We start from the raw sequence: 15,597 nt of genomic DNA on the forward strand, positions 1-15,597 counted from the left end.
TTGCAAGTAATTTAAAGTTTTATATCATTTCTAGCCCAATATAATTTCTGTATGTCAGGCTCACTAGTTAATGATTTGTAATGAAACTTGTGAAAAATTTAAGGGAATGTTAATGGATTTCTTTATGTGTGGACAGACAGACAGACAGACAGATAGATAGATAGATAGTATACAAGTTGACAAAGGATGTGTTTATTATCTTTATTTGAACAAAACATCCTACTGCAAGCAAGGTTATACCAGGATTTTGCAAATAAAAAGGAGTGCACACCATCAGAATGGATCTAGGTTTTGGCATTTAGATAAAGCCCTATTGTACACATAAACAAAGGGTTTAATCAAGGCATTCTGCATGCACCCCAACTAAAAGAAACTGTACTTGCAATTTACTTGCTCAAAAGCTTCGTTATAACTATTTATACTTGAAAGCAACGATGAGAGCCATCTACTAAAACTTAAATTCTTTTCTCATTAGCTTTAGTTAATAGTAGGCTACCAAACTAAAATACAGTAGTATTCCATTTCGTTTTAGTCACAGTTGGAACCTTTCATTAAAGACAAACACAAAGTTTAAGCTGTTAAAAAAAAAAAAAATCTGGGCTCTCAATTAAGACATCCTGAGCAGCTTAATATGTAGGCTTTGACTTAAAGGGCAGAAGAAAGTACATTTCTAACAAATTAGCAGCATTTCAATCCATAGTTGATTAGAGAGGTGATCACATGGCAGGAAAATATGAAGCAGAGTTACATTAATTTATCTAATTATGAATATTTAACATTAGTTAGACATGCTGTACATATACAGGGCTACCTCCTATGTCTGTCCATTGTCCATTTATGAAACATTCTTTGTGTATTTTTAAACTGTCAGAGAGAATACAAAAAATAGTGGTATAATCCGTTTACAAATTAATCAAAATTCATTTTGAGAGTTGTTTTACTTTGTCAATCAGTCAAAATCAATTGAAGATCAATCTCCTTTTGGAGGGTGGATACCAATTCTTTTACATCAGCGCCCTCCAGTGTAAAAAGCTGGAATAACATTTTTGGTGCACTTCGACTCATTCAACCCCTTTATGCAAAGGTTATCCTCTGTTTTCTACCCACAAGTTTGTCCATATACCTTCCTCTTCTTTCGCATGGAGATAAACCCATCCATGGAATCCAGTGCAAATGTGCTACGTATTCAGAGAAAAAACAGTCTAGATGGAGAGAAAGAAAGAAAAAGTAAAAATCATTAAATATATAATAACATACTGTAGTCAATAACAGGAATGATTTAAATGAAAAAGTGTGTGTACTTTCTATAAGTTTGAAGATGCTAACAGGATAGTTCACCAATGAATTAATGTTCTGACATCATGCTGTGTGATTTAATTTACTTCATTTATTAAGATTGCAGGTTTGGAATAACAAGAGTGAGCAAATACAGCAATTTCGTACTTGTAGGTGAACTGTTACTTTAAGGAAATGGGCATTTAGAAAAATCTCAATCATCATTATTCTGTGGGCAAAACCACTGGAGGCTGCCAGAAGTTTAAAAGGTCAGGCCAAAATGTGTAAAAGTTCACCGCATCTACATATCTATTACAGAAAGCAGACGATGGGGAATCCCTCTCAGATACTATCTGTACCCATGAATTTAAATTAGAGCGTAATTCCTATTACAGTGACCTTAGAGACCTTGTGACGAGAAAAATAAGCACTGCGGCAACACTGGCTTGTATAACAAAAGAATAACTGAAACCAAATGTGCCCAATTTGGATCCCTAGAAACCACTTAAAAGTTTAAGAAATGAAACAACTCGATCTCTACGTTTTCTGAAGAAAATGTCAGTACTGCTTGCCCATGCAAAAAATGCCGCAACAATGCTAGGGTGATTCTGGGCGGATGCTTACTGGCCCAACTTAGTCTTAAAGGGATAGTTCACCCAAAAATGAAAATGATGTCATTAATTACTCACCCTCATGTCGTCCAAACCTGTGAGACCTTCGTTCATCTTCGGAACACAAATTTAGATATTTTTGATGCATTCCGAGAGCTCTCTGACCCTCCCATAGACAGCAAGGATACTTATACGATCAAGGCTCAGAAACGTAGCAAGGAGTTTGTTAAAATAATCCATGTGACATCAGTGGTCCAACTGTAATTTTACAAAGCTATGAGAATACTTTTTGTGCACAAAGGAAAAAAATAACGACTTTATTCAACAATTCGTCTCCTCCGCATCACCCTATAGCGCCATTTTGAAGAGTATGTACGTGGATACGCGGTTTACGTTCAGAGCAAAGCGTTAACATCGTAAACAGCTTATTCGCATAGGCTGCTGCTGACACTGAACAGCATACTTTTACGTATGTGATACACTCTTAAAAATAAAGGTGCTTCACGATGCCATAGAAGAACTTTTTTATCTAAATGGTTCCATAAAGAACCTTTAACATCTGAAGAACCTTTCTGTTCACACAAAAGGTTCTTTGTGGTGAAAGAAGGTTCTTCAGATCATAAAAAGGTAAGAAAGAGATGGTTCTTTAAAGAACCTTTGACTGAATGGTTCTTTCTGGAACCAAAAATGTTTCTTCTATTGCATCGCTTGAAGAACCTTTTGAAGCACCTTATTTTTAAGAGTGTACTCTCCAAAATGGCGCTCCAGGGTGACGCGGAGGAGACAAATTGTTGAATAAAGTCGTTATTTTTGTTTTCTTTACACACAAAAAGTATACTTGTAGCTTCGTAAAATTACGGTTGAACCCTGATGTCACATGGATTATTTTAACGATCTCCTTTCTACGTTTCTGAGCCTTGATCGTATAAGTATCCTTGCTGTCTATGGGAGGGTCAGAGGAGCTCTCGGAATGCATCAAAATATCTTAATTTGTTTTTCCGATGATGAACAAAGGTCAGGAACGACATGAGGGTGAGTAATTGTTGACCATTTTCTTTGGGTGAACCAACCCTTTAATACTTTGGTTTAAAGCAGACTTCCTCAAATGCGGTCTTGGAGGAGACACCAGCACTGAGTTTAGCTCCAACCCTAATCAATGACACCTGAGCAAGCTAATAAAGTCTTCAGAGCTACTAGAGTAAACTCTGCATGGCAATGGATCTGAAAAGGTTTTAAAGCAAACCTCCAATGATAAATATGAGGAACAGTAATAGTGATACTCGCCTAAGAAAGCACCTTTAATAAAGACAAACATTATGCAGTCTTGGAAACAAAATCTTGTGAAATGGCCGAATGTTTGATTCTGTAGTAGAGCATCTCATCCATTATAGTCTGTAGGAATGCTGCAAGCATATTAAGGCATGGATGCTCACATCAGTTTGAAATCTTGCATCCAATTATAAGGGATTGTACCTTCACAGATATAGTCTAAGTCAAAATCACTATTTCTGGAACACTAAGTAGTGCTTTCTTAGGAGTACTTAAGACGGCTGGATAAAATATTTAAAAATTGTTAGGAAAAAAAAAGTGTATTTTACCCCCCAGAACATGATTTTTACTGGGGGACCCCACTCGAAATGCAATTGGGCTAGTTTTGGGCAAGTTTTGAGTAGCAACTGAGCGGGTTTTGCTGTGAAAACCTGGCAACCCTGGCTATGACGCACGTTACTATAGAAGAATAAAACGTCATCAGCATGTGCTAGTAAAAAGAAGAGCATGATGAATCACACTTTGGCAGTGTGAGTTTTTATGTTTGCTGAAAAAAAGTGAAAGTGGCGAAAGAGGAAGGAATAAGAGCTTGAGGTAAGCAGTTTTATGTTTTAGCGCAATGCCGTGTTGATTTGATGTTGCATTTTTATTGGCTGGTCAGTAAACGTGGGTCGTATCAGCAAACACACTGGGCGATGATCATGCTGAATTTCTGACACTGTCAGAAAATTATCGTAGGCTATCTTTGGTCACAAGACCGTGACAACGGCCGTCTTTGAACCTCTCTCACTGTACGACACAGGACCACCAACTAGGAGCCACGATCACAGAAATCACTACGATTGTTTCACGATGCTAATCTTTTGTCTGGGACAGCTGAAAATTGTGCAGTGTGTCTCGGGCTTAAAGTGTCATGAAACCCCGTTTCAGCACTGGTCTTTCACACCTTAGATCTGAAAAAGACTCCAGAAATGGGTGTGGAAAACTGTGGAAAAGTGGGAGTGTATAGGGTGGGAAGAGGGGAGAAAAAAAACAATAAAACAAACCTACAACACGCTCATTAAACAGACAAATTAATATTAAAATATCTTTAAAACTGAAAGAATAAAGGCAGTTACTTTCAGTTACTCTTCTTTGAATTTTCCATCTGTATCGTTTGCCGTGTATCACAATAATCCATTGTGTCTTCGCGTTCATGATCAGACGTACCGCTGTATCAGTTTTCTTCATGTTTGGAGGACGAGAGAATATGAAACATGTTCACATAAACTTAAAGCACGCTGGATATGAACTATGATCCGCGCAGTGTTGTTAAACTCATCACGGCATTCAGCTCAGAAACTGCGCTCTCATGTGCGCTCCACGTGTTGTTATATATTAAATATTGTTACGGTCATGTTTACAGAAATTAACTGACAGCCCTAAGCTCTTTCATGAGATTTTAATTCTCCGCTGTAAGACGACCTCATGCATAATACAGCACAGTGATTGGATCATAATAGTTCATTCTCATGAATAATACTGAGAAAAGCTCGGAAAACTGATGACGTAGACATGTAATCTCCAGCCACGGCAGCCAATCACTACTACAAATTAACGCATATACGTCACTCTTTGTGATGTTGGTTCAACTTTGCTTTTTGAACCAGATGAATGAAATTGCTCCAAAAATGAAAAAATAACCGCTTTTTCCTTAATAATAGACATAATGAGTGCTATTGTTGTATTCACAGATGTGCAACCTGTTCATATATGTTCTCAAAAAAGTGTTTAGGGTTTCATGATACTAAGTCTGAAGGAATTTTCCTGCCTTTTTTTATAAGTCTGATTACTTGAAAAAATAATAACATATTTTACCTCAAAACAACACATAATGTGGGGCACCATTAATGTCCATAATGCAAACAGAGTGGGACGAGTTACAACCAAAAGTTTAAGGGGCCGTTCACATGTCCCATTCACATTTATCCATTGCTGAACATGTCACATGTTTAATAATGGGTATCTCTGTACAGCTATGATCAGCTGTTCCCTCATCTAGGCTGAGCTATCAATGTTGTTATGGAAAGGGTGAAGTTGATTGCTTGGTTTTTGTCATATGACCCATGGTGCGCTTGCAGCATTCTGAAAAGTTGAGATGTTTTCACCTCGCTGCGGTGCACACGCATGGAAAAACAAGCGCATCTCACCTTATGTGCATCGCGATCGCGTCACTCTCTATTTGGATGCACTTGCCGCGCGTCTTCATTTGAAATAACAAACTTGAGCGTGCAAAAGACGCGATATGTGAACGGCCCTAACACTTCAGGGATACGGCAGGGGACTCCAACCCTGCTCCTGGAGAGCTACCATCCTGCAGATTTCTGCTCCAACCCCAATCAAACACACCTGAACCAGCTAATCAAGGTGCTCAGGGTTACTTGATAATTACAGGCAGGTGTGTTGGAGCAAGGTTGGAACTGAAGTCTGCAGGGCGGTAGCTCTCCAGGAGCAGGGTTTGGACATCCCTGGATTAAGGGTTTTAAGGCTCGCTTTAGCAAGCAATGCTAATAATCTTAAAATTATTTTTGAATGGCATCAACCTACCAAATGAGGGCCTTTGATCGAGTGCTTCTTCCTTGTAATTTGTCCCCACTTGCGATGGCAGTCCTGTGTCTCCGCCTGTGCGTCTCCAGGTAAACCTTTTTGGCAAATGCCCGGCCACACATATCGCAGGCGTGAAGGGAAAAGTTTTTCGTTACCCTAACCTCCGTGCAGGTCTCCTGGCTTCTGGTGATGGGTGGCCCCTTGATAACATTATGACTGCGAGTGACATGTGGGTTCTTGGACATTTGAAGGTTCTTGTCTTGTGGTGTAAGTGGAGACTCGAGTTTGCCTGTGTTGAGCGACGTTAGAGCGGAATGCTTTCGAGTGTTTGGAGATGTTGGGGATTCTTGTTTCTTCGCTTTGGAAGATACAAGAGGATCTTGTTGACAACTTTTAGGAGAAGCTGGTGGTTCTTGCGTTTTATGCTCCCCGCTACCCTCTTCTATTGAATTTGTTTTCTTGGTTGCGCTGCTGAAGACGGCATCAGCTGGTTTCTTCACTGCCTGGTTCTCCAAGGCAGGCATAACCTTAGCCAGATAACGTGATGACTTCTTGTGCACCACTGTGATATGGCGGATGACATCGCGCTTTCGGCGTGACTCGTATCTGCAGATGGGACATCGGTAAAACTTGATGTATATGCTGTCGTTTCCATCGGTGTGCAGCTCGGCAATATGCTTGCTCAGGTTCTGACTGGTACTGAACTGACGTTTACACAACCAGCAGTAGATCCTCTTAAAGTCAAAACTCACATCGTGGTTTCCATCATCTTCTGTAGCTTTCGAGAGAGACTCTTTCTTGGGGTAAAACTTATCTCTTCTCTTGTGCTTTGATTTGGCCTTCTGAGAGCTGTTTTCTAGAATGGGCATCTTATGAACGATTCGCATGTGCCGCCTAAGCATTAGTTGGGAGCTGTACTTGCGTTTGCACAGCTTGCAGCGACAATTTGTCAGGTTGTACTGTGTCTTGTCTTGCTTCAGAGGAGAGCTTGGTGCTTTCGCTGGAGAAGGAGGACGAGTGTCAAGTAAAAGAGGCTGGCCTGGTCTTGTGGCAATGTCCGGCGTGATCAAATCCCGCTTCAAACCACGATGGACCTCGTCAAAGTGGCGACGAACATTGGCCTTGGTGGCAAAGGATTTTTTGCACACTGGGCAACTCTTCCCAGAAGAAGATGGTGGTTCAACAGGATGCTTGTCCTTCACCATAGACAGCAGGCTGGTAGGCACTGTGCGCGTCTCTGTAAATTTGCGTAACTCCTCCATCCTCTGCCAATGCATCTTCCGGCAGTGGCGTCGTACGCTGCGTCTGGAGCTGAAGTCTTTTCCGCAGAGGCAGCAAGAGATCCTCATCTCCTTAACCTCAGAGGCGGCACTCTCCTCTTCTTCTTCCTCCCCTTCTACCGGCTCAATCTTTATTTGCTCTTCGCAGCTCTGACCTTCTTTAACAGGAGGTTCTTCAGGTTCAGATTCCATCTCGTCTTCAAAATCTGACTGCTGGATCTTTTTGGGTGCCAAAATAGATTTGCGTTGATTTTTCTTCACAGGTACCGGGATCATAGTCTGGGGTGTAGGGGCTGGGTTTTCTGGCATGTCGGGAATTTCCACTAGTGCCACTTGTTGGAACACGGCATTAGGGTTCGTCTCAATGGCCTCCAGCTGAATGACATGTTTTTCTTGGTCTTTCTGTGGATAGATGGCTTGAAGAAGTTCTTTGATAGCTTGGCTCTTCCCACCTTGTGAAGGCTCTGTAGAAAGTAATAGCATCACAAAATAATAATCTTATTAATAACACTATTATTCATGGGGCCAACTGTGTACAAATTTAAACTATATTTGCACCCCAAAGTGAGTGCTCGTCCAATGCATAGCTACAGTGTTGTGGGTGGTTTCAAGGGTATTGCTAGGTAGTTGCTTGAGTTTTCTACATTTTTTCTGTGGAACACAAATTATACTGTTTTTTTTTTGTTTTTTTTGGTCAATACAATGAAAGTCAATGTGTTTTTGGACCTCAAATGACTTTTGTGTCTTATATCTTCTTTTTGTGTTCTGCATGAAAAATGTAATTCTTTCAAGCTTCAAACAACATAAAGGTAAGCAAAGACAGAATTTTTTATTTATATGCCTAGGTTTTGTTTTTCACTGGGAAAAAGTCTGATCACTTCATAAGTCAGAACGCTCAAGTTGTTGTACAAACCATCTGACTGAGGTTGTCGGGAAAAGCAGTAGAGCTCCTTGTGAGTGACCAGATTTGGTAGACCACGGAATAGACTTCGACAGATTTTGCACTCAAATATGGTGTCAACCTCCTTCAGCAGCATGTGTTTGAGTTGAGCTGTACCTGCAATAACAGCACATATTGAAAGCAAACAGTTATTATTAAGCAACAACAAACATATTATGTAAGAAAAATATATTGGGGGGAATCTCATTGGTCCAAAATCTCACTCATCATAGTTTTCGACTTTTCAGTAAGAACAGAAAATGCCTTGATGCTGGTAAAATGCCATAACCAGTGAATTTCTACCTGAAATGCATTTACTGAATGATCAAAGTTCCGAGATTGAAGTACCTGAGCGAAAACACTCAATGATTTGATGAATTCCCGACTTGGAGGTCTGGAGCTGCTGCTGAAGCAGGGGTGGATCACCGGGCTCAATTGAATGGACTAAAACAGAAAACGAAACTTTAGATTATGCTTTATGTAAAACAAGTTTTCACATCAATCTTCTGTTGAAGTTCCACCATTCTGGTATGAGGACAGCAAATGGTTTCAATCTGTTGTATCCACCTTATTCCTAAACGCTGAAGTAAGCCTATGGGCGAGACTTCCGGTTCATTAGCCGCTATAGGGAAATAACGAGAAGAATAACAATGTGCAGTAAATGGTAAGACTGTTTACACTACAAACCACTGTGTTCATAATTAAGATAATACACTAAAATAATATGGTAAGACACACTAATTTGCAGTATCAAGCAGCAAAACGAGCGGTTTTGTACAGCTAAAAACAGCTGGAAGCAAATGAGAACGGAAGCAAGACCCATAAAATTTACAAATGGCCACGCCCATTTTTACGTGACGAATAAGGTGGATAAGGGGTAAAAGTAGGGAGAATTTAAAAAAACTTAAAACTGAAAATCTTAAATTCAAGTTCCTATTATCTTTTGCTAAAATAATTGTAATTCCAATCAATGAATGAATGAATGAATGAATAATGCATTCATCACTAGAACATAACAGCAATGAAGCTGTGAATGGCATTCTTGCCTTAAGGCTTTCAAATAAACCAGCAGAATGTAAATCTTTCAAAAAACATATTTGTCTAGATGAAACTACTCAGTGTTTAGTTATCAGAGCCATGTCCAACGAAGACTGGAGAGAAGGGAGGCCAGAACCGAGGCCAGGAAAAATAAAATAAAATAGTAAATCTATTTCCCCACGGACACAAGCATCTTTTTGTTTGCAACACTCCATCATTCTTTTGGAGACCTGCAAGGCTCTGTCATTGTTCCTTAAGGCAATTCTATAGTACGCTGTTAGTAGTGATCTCAACTTTCCATGGATATCTACCAACTGAGAGTCACCTGGTAAAACCGTTTAATCTAAGGGGACTTCTGAGGATGTGTAAGTTACACCTTCTCATCTGACACCAGGTGTCTGAAAGTTATGGAGCATTTTACATTAACTATGAGAATATTACATAGTAAATTAAACAGGCTATTTAATACCATCTGTGTCCACAGTTCTCTAACTTATAACATTATTTATTTATATATATATTTCCCCAATTTGAATGAACTTTACATTTAAATATTTAAATAATTTCAACATTTCACATTAGTGGGGACATTTTTACTATAATTAGTTTTGTCAAAGTGGAAACTAGAATAGTAAATGCAGGTTTGAATTAAAGAAAATGTTAAACTTACAGACAGCATTTGCTTCTAAAATATTTGACATTTTTTAAACATCACAAATAACGGTTCATTCATTTATTTCCACTTGTGTTTACACCTCAAATCAACAACTCTATTCATCAAGCATGAATAATGAATAGGGCTAATTGTATATTAAATCTTTTTTTACAAGCTAAAACAATACAATGCTGCCCAAACAAATCTTTCTGCATTAAAAGCCCATCTTGATTCTTTTCAGCAAGAAAGATTCTCTTGCATTCAACTTTTATCTGGTCTGCATCTCGCTATCAGCCAGTATATGTGATCCTCTCTGCTTCAGAACAGCTTGTCTAAATTTATGGCCATAAATTACTATAAAGACAAACAACTCCAGGTCACTGAAATTAGCAGCACTGTAGAACACAAATAACAACCCGCTGAGCTAGAAATCTTATTCCAGCATTGATAATTATGGAAATATGTGGTAAACACATGGGAATGTGATTGTCCAACATTAACAACCAAGTCGCCACAAGACATTGCATTTAAATCGAACTACATTGATAGATCTCTGCAATAAATGCATAGAGAAGACATAAATCTTAATTTCACAATGCATGTGGGTTGGCAACTACTTCTGATTATGTACAGATATCAGCAAGAGGGGATAACGCAGCATCGGATTATCAAGAAAATACATCCAAACCATGAAAGTCCAACGTTCTCAACTCATTTTACTTCTGTAATGGGATGCATTTCTGAGTGCAACAGGATATTCAACAAGAAAAAAAATGTAGGCAGGAGTTAATTTCATCCATTTAGAATTCATTGGATATTGAAAAGTGGGCGTTGCATACCAAAAATAAGCCAAAAATTAGAGCTATTCGTAACATCAGCCTAAAAGGAAAAATGTTTTCCACTTTGGATTAACTTGCACTGACAAATCATGCACAATAAGACTAGGAATGTGTATTTAAAATGGAAACGGGGTCAGTTTTGATTTCATGTTGACTTTAAGGTGCTGAGTTCCTACCTGGATTTTTGCCACAAGGCTCTTGAGGGGTTTCTGTTGTTTGGCAACAGCAGGCCTGAAGTATCTCAGTCTGGCAGCATTTGTCACTAGTCCGGCTTCCCTGATCTTCGCTGTTAGTAGCCTCCATCTCAGAGGCCTGTTTTATGAACTTAAAAGACAAATCACAAAGTTAATCAGCAGAGCTGTTTCTTCGCAAAGCTTTTGATGGAGGAATGATTTTTATTCCCGCATGCCTCCTGAAATGGCAACAAGTTCTCCATCAGCAAAAGCAGAAATTAAAAAATTGTACACAGAACTAGAAATATTTGCTTGTAATAAGTCGACGACGGTTGTTTATGCAGGTATTGACAAAGACAAACAGACATTACTGTCGCTGTGATGATCGTGTGATGATGAAGACCTTTCACTGCACATTTACCAAGGAAATAAATGTCAAGATGAGGCATAACGGCTATGTGCTAAAAAGGACAAAACAATATGAATTATGTAAATGTCTGTCATGCATCAAACAAACATCATAATTGCCCAGATGTAATGGAAAGGAGAACTCCTGACAACAGGACAAACTGAAATGAAATTGCATCAGAGGTGTTGAATATTAAAGGGATAGTTCACCCAAAAATGAAAATTCATGTCGTTGCAAACCTGTCTTCAGAACACAAAATAAGATAATATGAGCGGAAACCTCTCAGATTTCATCAAAAATATCTTAATTTGTGTTCCGAAGATGAACGAAGGTCTTCAGGTTTGGAACGACATGAGGGTGAGTAATTAATGACAGAATTTTCTTTTTTGGGTGAACTATCCCTTTAATATATCGGACCTTTTCCAAAATCATGTCGACATGAACTCTCAATGTTATTCAAATTAGTCTAAAAATTTACTATGAAATATAGATTACTGTCACTTTTACAAAACTCTTTAGATTCCAACAAGCAAAAACAGACAACTATACACATATCTGAGTGGAAACAAGGAAATAATCTACATTTACTTACAAAAAAGTACAATGGTCACTATAGCTTGTGCCAAAACACCATAGTAACTTACTACAGTTATGTCACTACAGTAAAACTGTGGTAAATTGGTTAAAACGCCACTAAGAACGTGCCTCAAAAACTTAAGAATGCATAAAATACCAATTAACTGAAAAATCATAACAGCTACAACTTATTTTACGTATTATTCAACAGATTGTAGCTTAACATATGTAGGCAATACATTTCATATTAAAGGGGTCAAATTATGCTTTTTTAAAGATCATTATTTTGTGTATTTGGTGTAACAGAATATGTTGACATGCTTTAATGTTCAAAAAACACATAATTTTTCTAATACTGTACATTATTGTAGGTCCTCTATGCCCCGCCTCTCTCAAACGCTTCGTTTTCTACAAAGTCCCTCCTTCCAACAAGCGCAGTCTGCTCTGATTGGCCAGCTGACCCAGTGCATTGTGATTGGCCGAACACCGCAAGCACTCGTTGGAAATGTAACGCCCCTTACCATAATCGCGAGCTTCATCTTTCAAAATAAATGTAAAGACAGAGCCCGAAAGGGGAATAGAGTCGCGTGACAGACACAGTGATGAAGCTGGTATGTGTTTGCAGTACACAAGCCACGGTTAAGACAGCTGACTCCACTGTGATGTGACCCTCTCTCTCTCATTATTAAATCATGTTTTCAATAATCATAGACTAAAAATCCAGATCTTACGGTTGTTTAGAATTGCGTGGTCACGCGAGCACATTTACCAGACAAAAACGTACAACATTTTATATCAAGCTTTTACAAATAGAGCCATTAACATACAGTTAGAGAGTAAATTCACACTTTTAAAGTACAAAAACGCACCTAACTTGTTTAAAAACGCACTCACATTCGCGAGCCCCCATCAAAACACACTGGGACCACAAGGGGCCAAATGTGAGAGAACAACGTGAAAAGTTCATACCCAAATCCAGCACTGACAGTCTCCAAATTAAAGCGAATGCATGCAACTGGAACGTCTGGATGACAAGGATAGACATATTAACACACCTCTGACTGACTTGCGACGGAAGATTGTGGATGCATGTGTGCGGGAACGCGCGAGGCCATTGGCAGCACGAGCATCACCAAGTCCACAGTTGCTAAAAAGAGGCATCTGACCACGAAAGAGAGACTCTATCCAAGCCTATCCCTCGGATAACACCGAAAACTGTGCGTTTGCGGTATCCGTGGCTATTACTGTGGTTCTAAAACCTGTTGGAAAAGCAGTGGTTTGCGTGCTCCCCTATGCGCAATTTAGACACGCCGTGGCGCATTCACAGTTCATTTGGCCAAACTGTTTTCAAATGTAAACGCAGGTTACATCGACGGGTTTTTTTCGGATTCAGGCTGTTTAGCGTTTTCGTGAAGCAATTTGCATCGCTCCATTATTCTGTAAATCTCTTTTACACGGTTACATTGTCAGGCCAAATCTCCTCTATTGCGGACCACAATGGGCCAGATTAACTTGATGGAGAAGGAGAGCCCACACCTCTGACTGACTTGCGACGGAAGATTGTGGATGCATGTGTGCGGGAACGCGCGAGGCCATTGGCAGCACGAGCATCACCAAGTCCACAGTTGCTAAAAAGAGGCATCTGACCACGAAAGAGAGACTCTATCCTAGCCTATCCCTCGGATAACACCGAAAACTGTGCGTTTGCGGTATCCGTGGCTATTACTGTGGTTCTAAAACCTGTTGGAAAAGCAGTGGTTTGCGTGCTCCCCTATGCGCAATTTAGACACGCCGTGGCGCATTCACAGTTCATTTGGCCAAACTGTTTTCAAATGTAAGCGCAGGTTACATCGACGGGTTTTTTTCGGATTCAGGCTGTTTAGCGTTTTCGTGAAGCAATTTGCATCGCTCCATTATTCTGTAAATCTCTTTTACACGGTTACATTGTCAGGCCAAATCTCCTCTATTGCGGACCACAATGGGCCAGATTAACTTGATGGAGAAGGAGAGCCCATGTGCAGAATGGAGCTTTTAAGCGGCATAAGGAGGACTGATGCTTACCAGGGAGCGAGTGCGGCGTAAAGGCGGGCTGAGGCGAGAGCCTGATACAAAAGACGACGTTGCCACTAACTTGCAGTGCTTTCCGAACCCAAACCCAGCAAAATATGAAACCGCGTCCTCAAAGTGTCACAAACCGAACACGCTCGAGAGGATTTGCGCGATTATAGGGCACGTACGAATGATAAAATGCTGCGCTTTGCGGCGCTGTGCCATCTTCCCGAAGCCGCTTTGGCGCACAGGTCTGGTGACCCTTCCGCCGCGACGGAAGATTGTGGATGCATGTGTGCGGGAACGCGCGAGGCCATTGGCAGCACGAGCATCACCAAGTCCACAGTTGCTAAAAAGAGGCATCTGACCACGAAAGAGAGACTCTATCCAAGCCTATCCCTCGGATAACACCGAAAACTGTGCGTTTGCGGTATCCGTGGCTATTACTGTGGTTCTAAAACCTGTTGGAAAAGCAGTGGTTTGCGTGCTCCCCTATGCGCAATTTAGACACGCCGTGGCGCATACACAGTTCATTTGGCCAAACTGTTTTCAAATGTAAACGCAGGTTACATCGACGGGTTTTTTTCGGATTCAGGCTGTTTAGCGTTTTCGTGAAGCAATTTGCATCGCTCCATTATTCTGTAAATCTCTTTTACACGGTTACATTGTCAGGCCAAATCTCCTCTATTGCGGACCACAATGGGCCAGATTAACTTGATGGAGAAGGAGAGCCCATGTGCAGAATGGAGCTTTTAAGCGGCATAAGGAGGACTGATGCTTACCAGGGAGCGAGTGCGGCGTAAAGGCGGGCTGAGGCGAGAGCCTGATACAAAAGACGACGTTGCCACTAACTTGCAGTGCTTTCCGAACCCAAACCCAGCAAAATATGAAACCGCGTCCTCAAAGTGTCACAAACCGAACACGCTCGAGAGGATTTGCGCGATTATAGGGCACGTACGAATGATAAAATGCTGCGCTTTGCGGCGCTGTGCCATCTTCCCGAAGCCGCTTTGGCGCACAGGTCTGGTGACCCTTCCGCCTTTACGCGTCCTCTCCTCTTCGGTGTTTTGTTATGAAGTGCCATATTCGCTCCCAAGTAGGCCCGTGGGCTCGCTCTATCTCCGCGGACGGTCGTGGCGAGTCCGAGTCAACTCTCGCTCCGATTTAAGCGCTCGGAACAAGTGCGTTTTCCCCGGTTGCACATCCAGAACGAACGGTGACGCCATTTTCTGTTGAGAACAACCACGCTCGCGCAGGATAGGAAACGACACTGGTCCGCTGCACGATTCCGGGCCCGAGTGGGCAACTCCCGCGGTCGAAATCAGCCGAGATGTGTTCGCGGAGTTCTTACCTTTTGGAAAAACAACGCTGGCTTTCGAGTTGAGACGGTCGGACTCGGTCCGGAGGTGGTTTCTCTCGCGCAGACGCTGCCCTCTCGGAAGCTGCCTTTGTGCACCGCGAGGACCTCTCGGCGGAGAAGCGGCTGTTGCGCAAAGGGGCAATGGATGTTCAAGACCACCGAAATGTGGCACCCGATGTTGTCGCCGGGTTGGTGCTTCACATCTGACCCCCCGCAACCCGTGCCACTAAGAGAGGAAATTAACGAGCCGTTTTAATTTCGCACGCCCAAATGAAACCGTTGCGAATGCACCGATTCCGAATCCAAATAGCTCTTTCCTTTGGCGATTAAGACGTCGATTCAATTTATGGAAGAGATATATATAGAAATATATAAAGACTTTATACAGATATCTTTCCCAAATCATATTATAATTATATTTTAACTATATTTGGATTCATTTATGAGGGATTTTTTTAAATTACAGAAACTTTTAACTACTTGTTATGTTTGTTTAACTACTTGTATGTTTGTTTGTTTTTTAAATGGTAAGGTCCT

The 15,597-nt window shown here is 40.8% G+C and overlaps 1 protein-coding gene across 1 annotated transcript; it reads right to left on the reverse strand.

Moving 5' to 3' along the window:
• Nucleotides 1–1,070: 1,070 nt before the first annotated feature.
• Nucleotides 1,071–15,312, reverse strand: LOC107598888 (zinc finger protein 800-like; the record flags this gene model as incomplete). Its single annotated transcript, XM_016290328.1, has 6 exons — nucleotides 1,071–1,202; nucleotides 5,742–7,485; nucleotides 7,935–8,078; nucleotides 8,310–8,405; nucleotides 10,670–10,817; nucleotides 15,052–15,312. Coding segments are annotated over 6 exons (2,394 nt in total), but the record flags the coding sequence as incomplete, so codon positions are not given.
• Nucleotides 15,313–15,597: the final 285 nt, after the last annotated feature.

This window comes from Sinocyclocheilus grahami, unplaced genomic scaffold (assembly GCF_001515645.1).
Source record: "Sinocyclocheilus grahami isolate Dianchi unplaced genomic scaffold, SAMN03320097.WGS_v1.1 scaffold257.1, whole genome shotgun sequence".
NCBI lineage: Eukaryota > Metazoa > Chordata > Actinopteri > Cypriniformes > Cyprinidae > Sinocyclocheilus > Sinocyclocheilus grahami.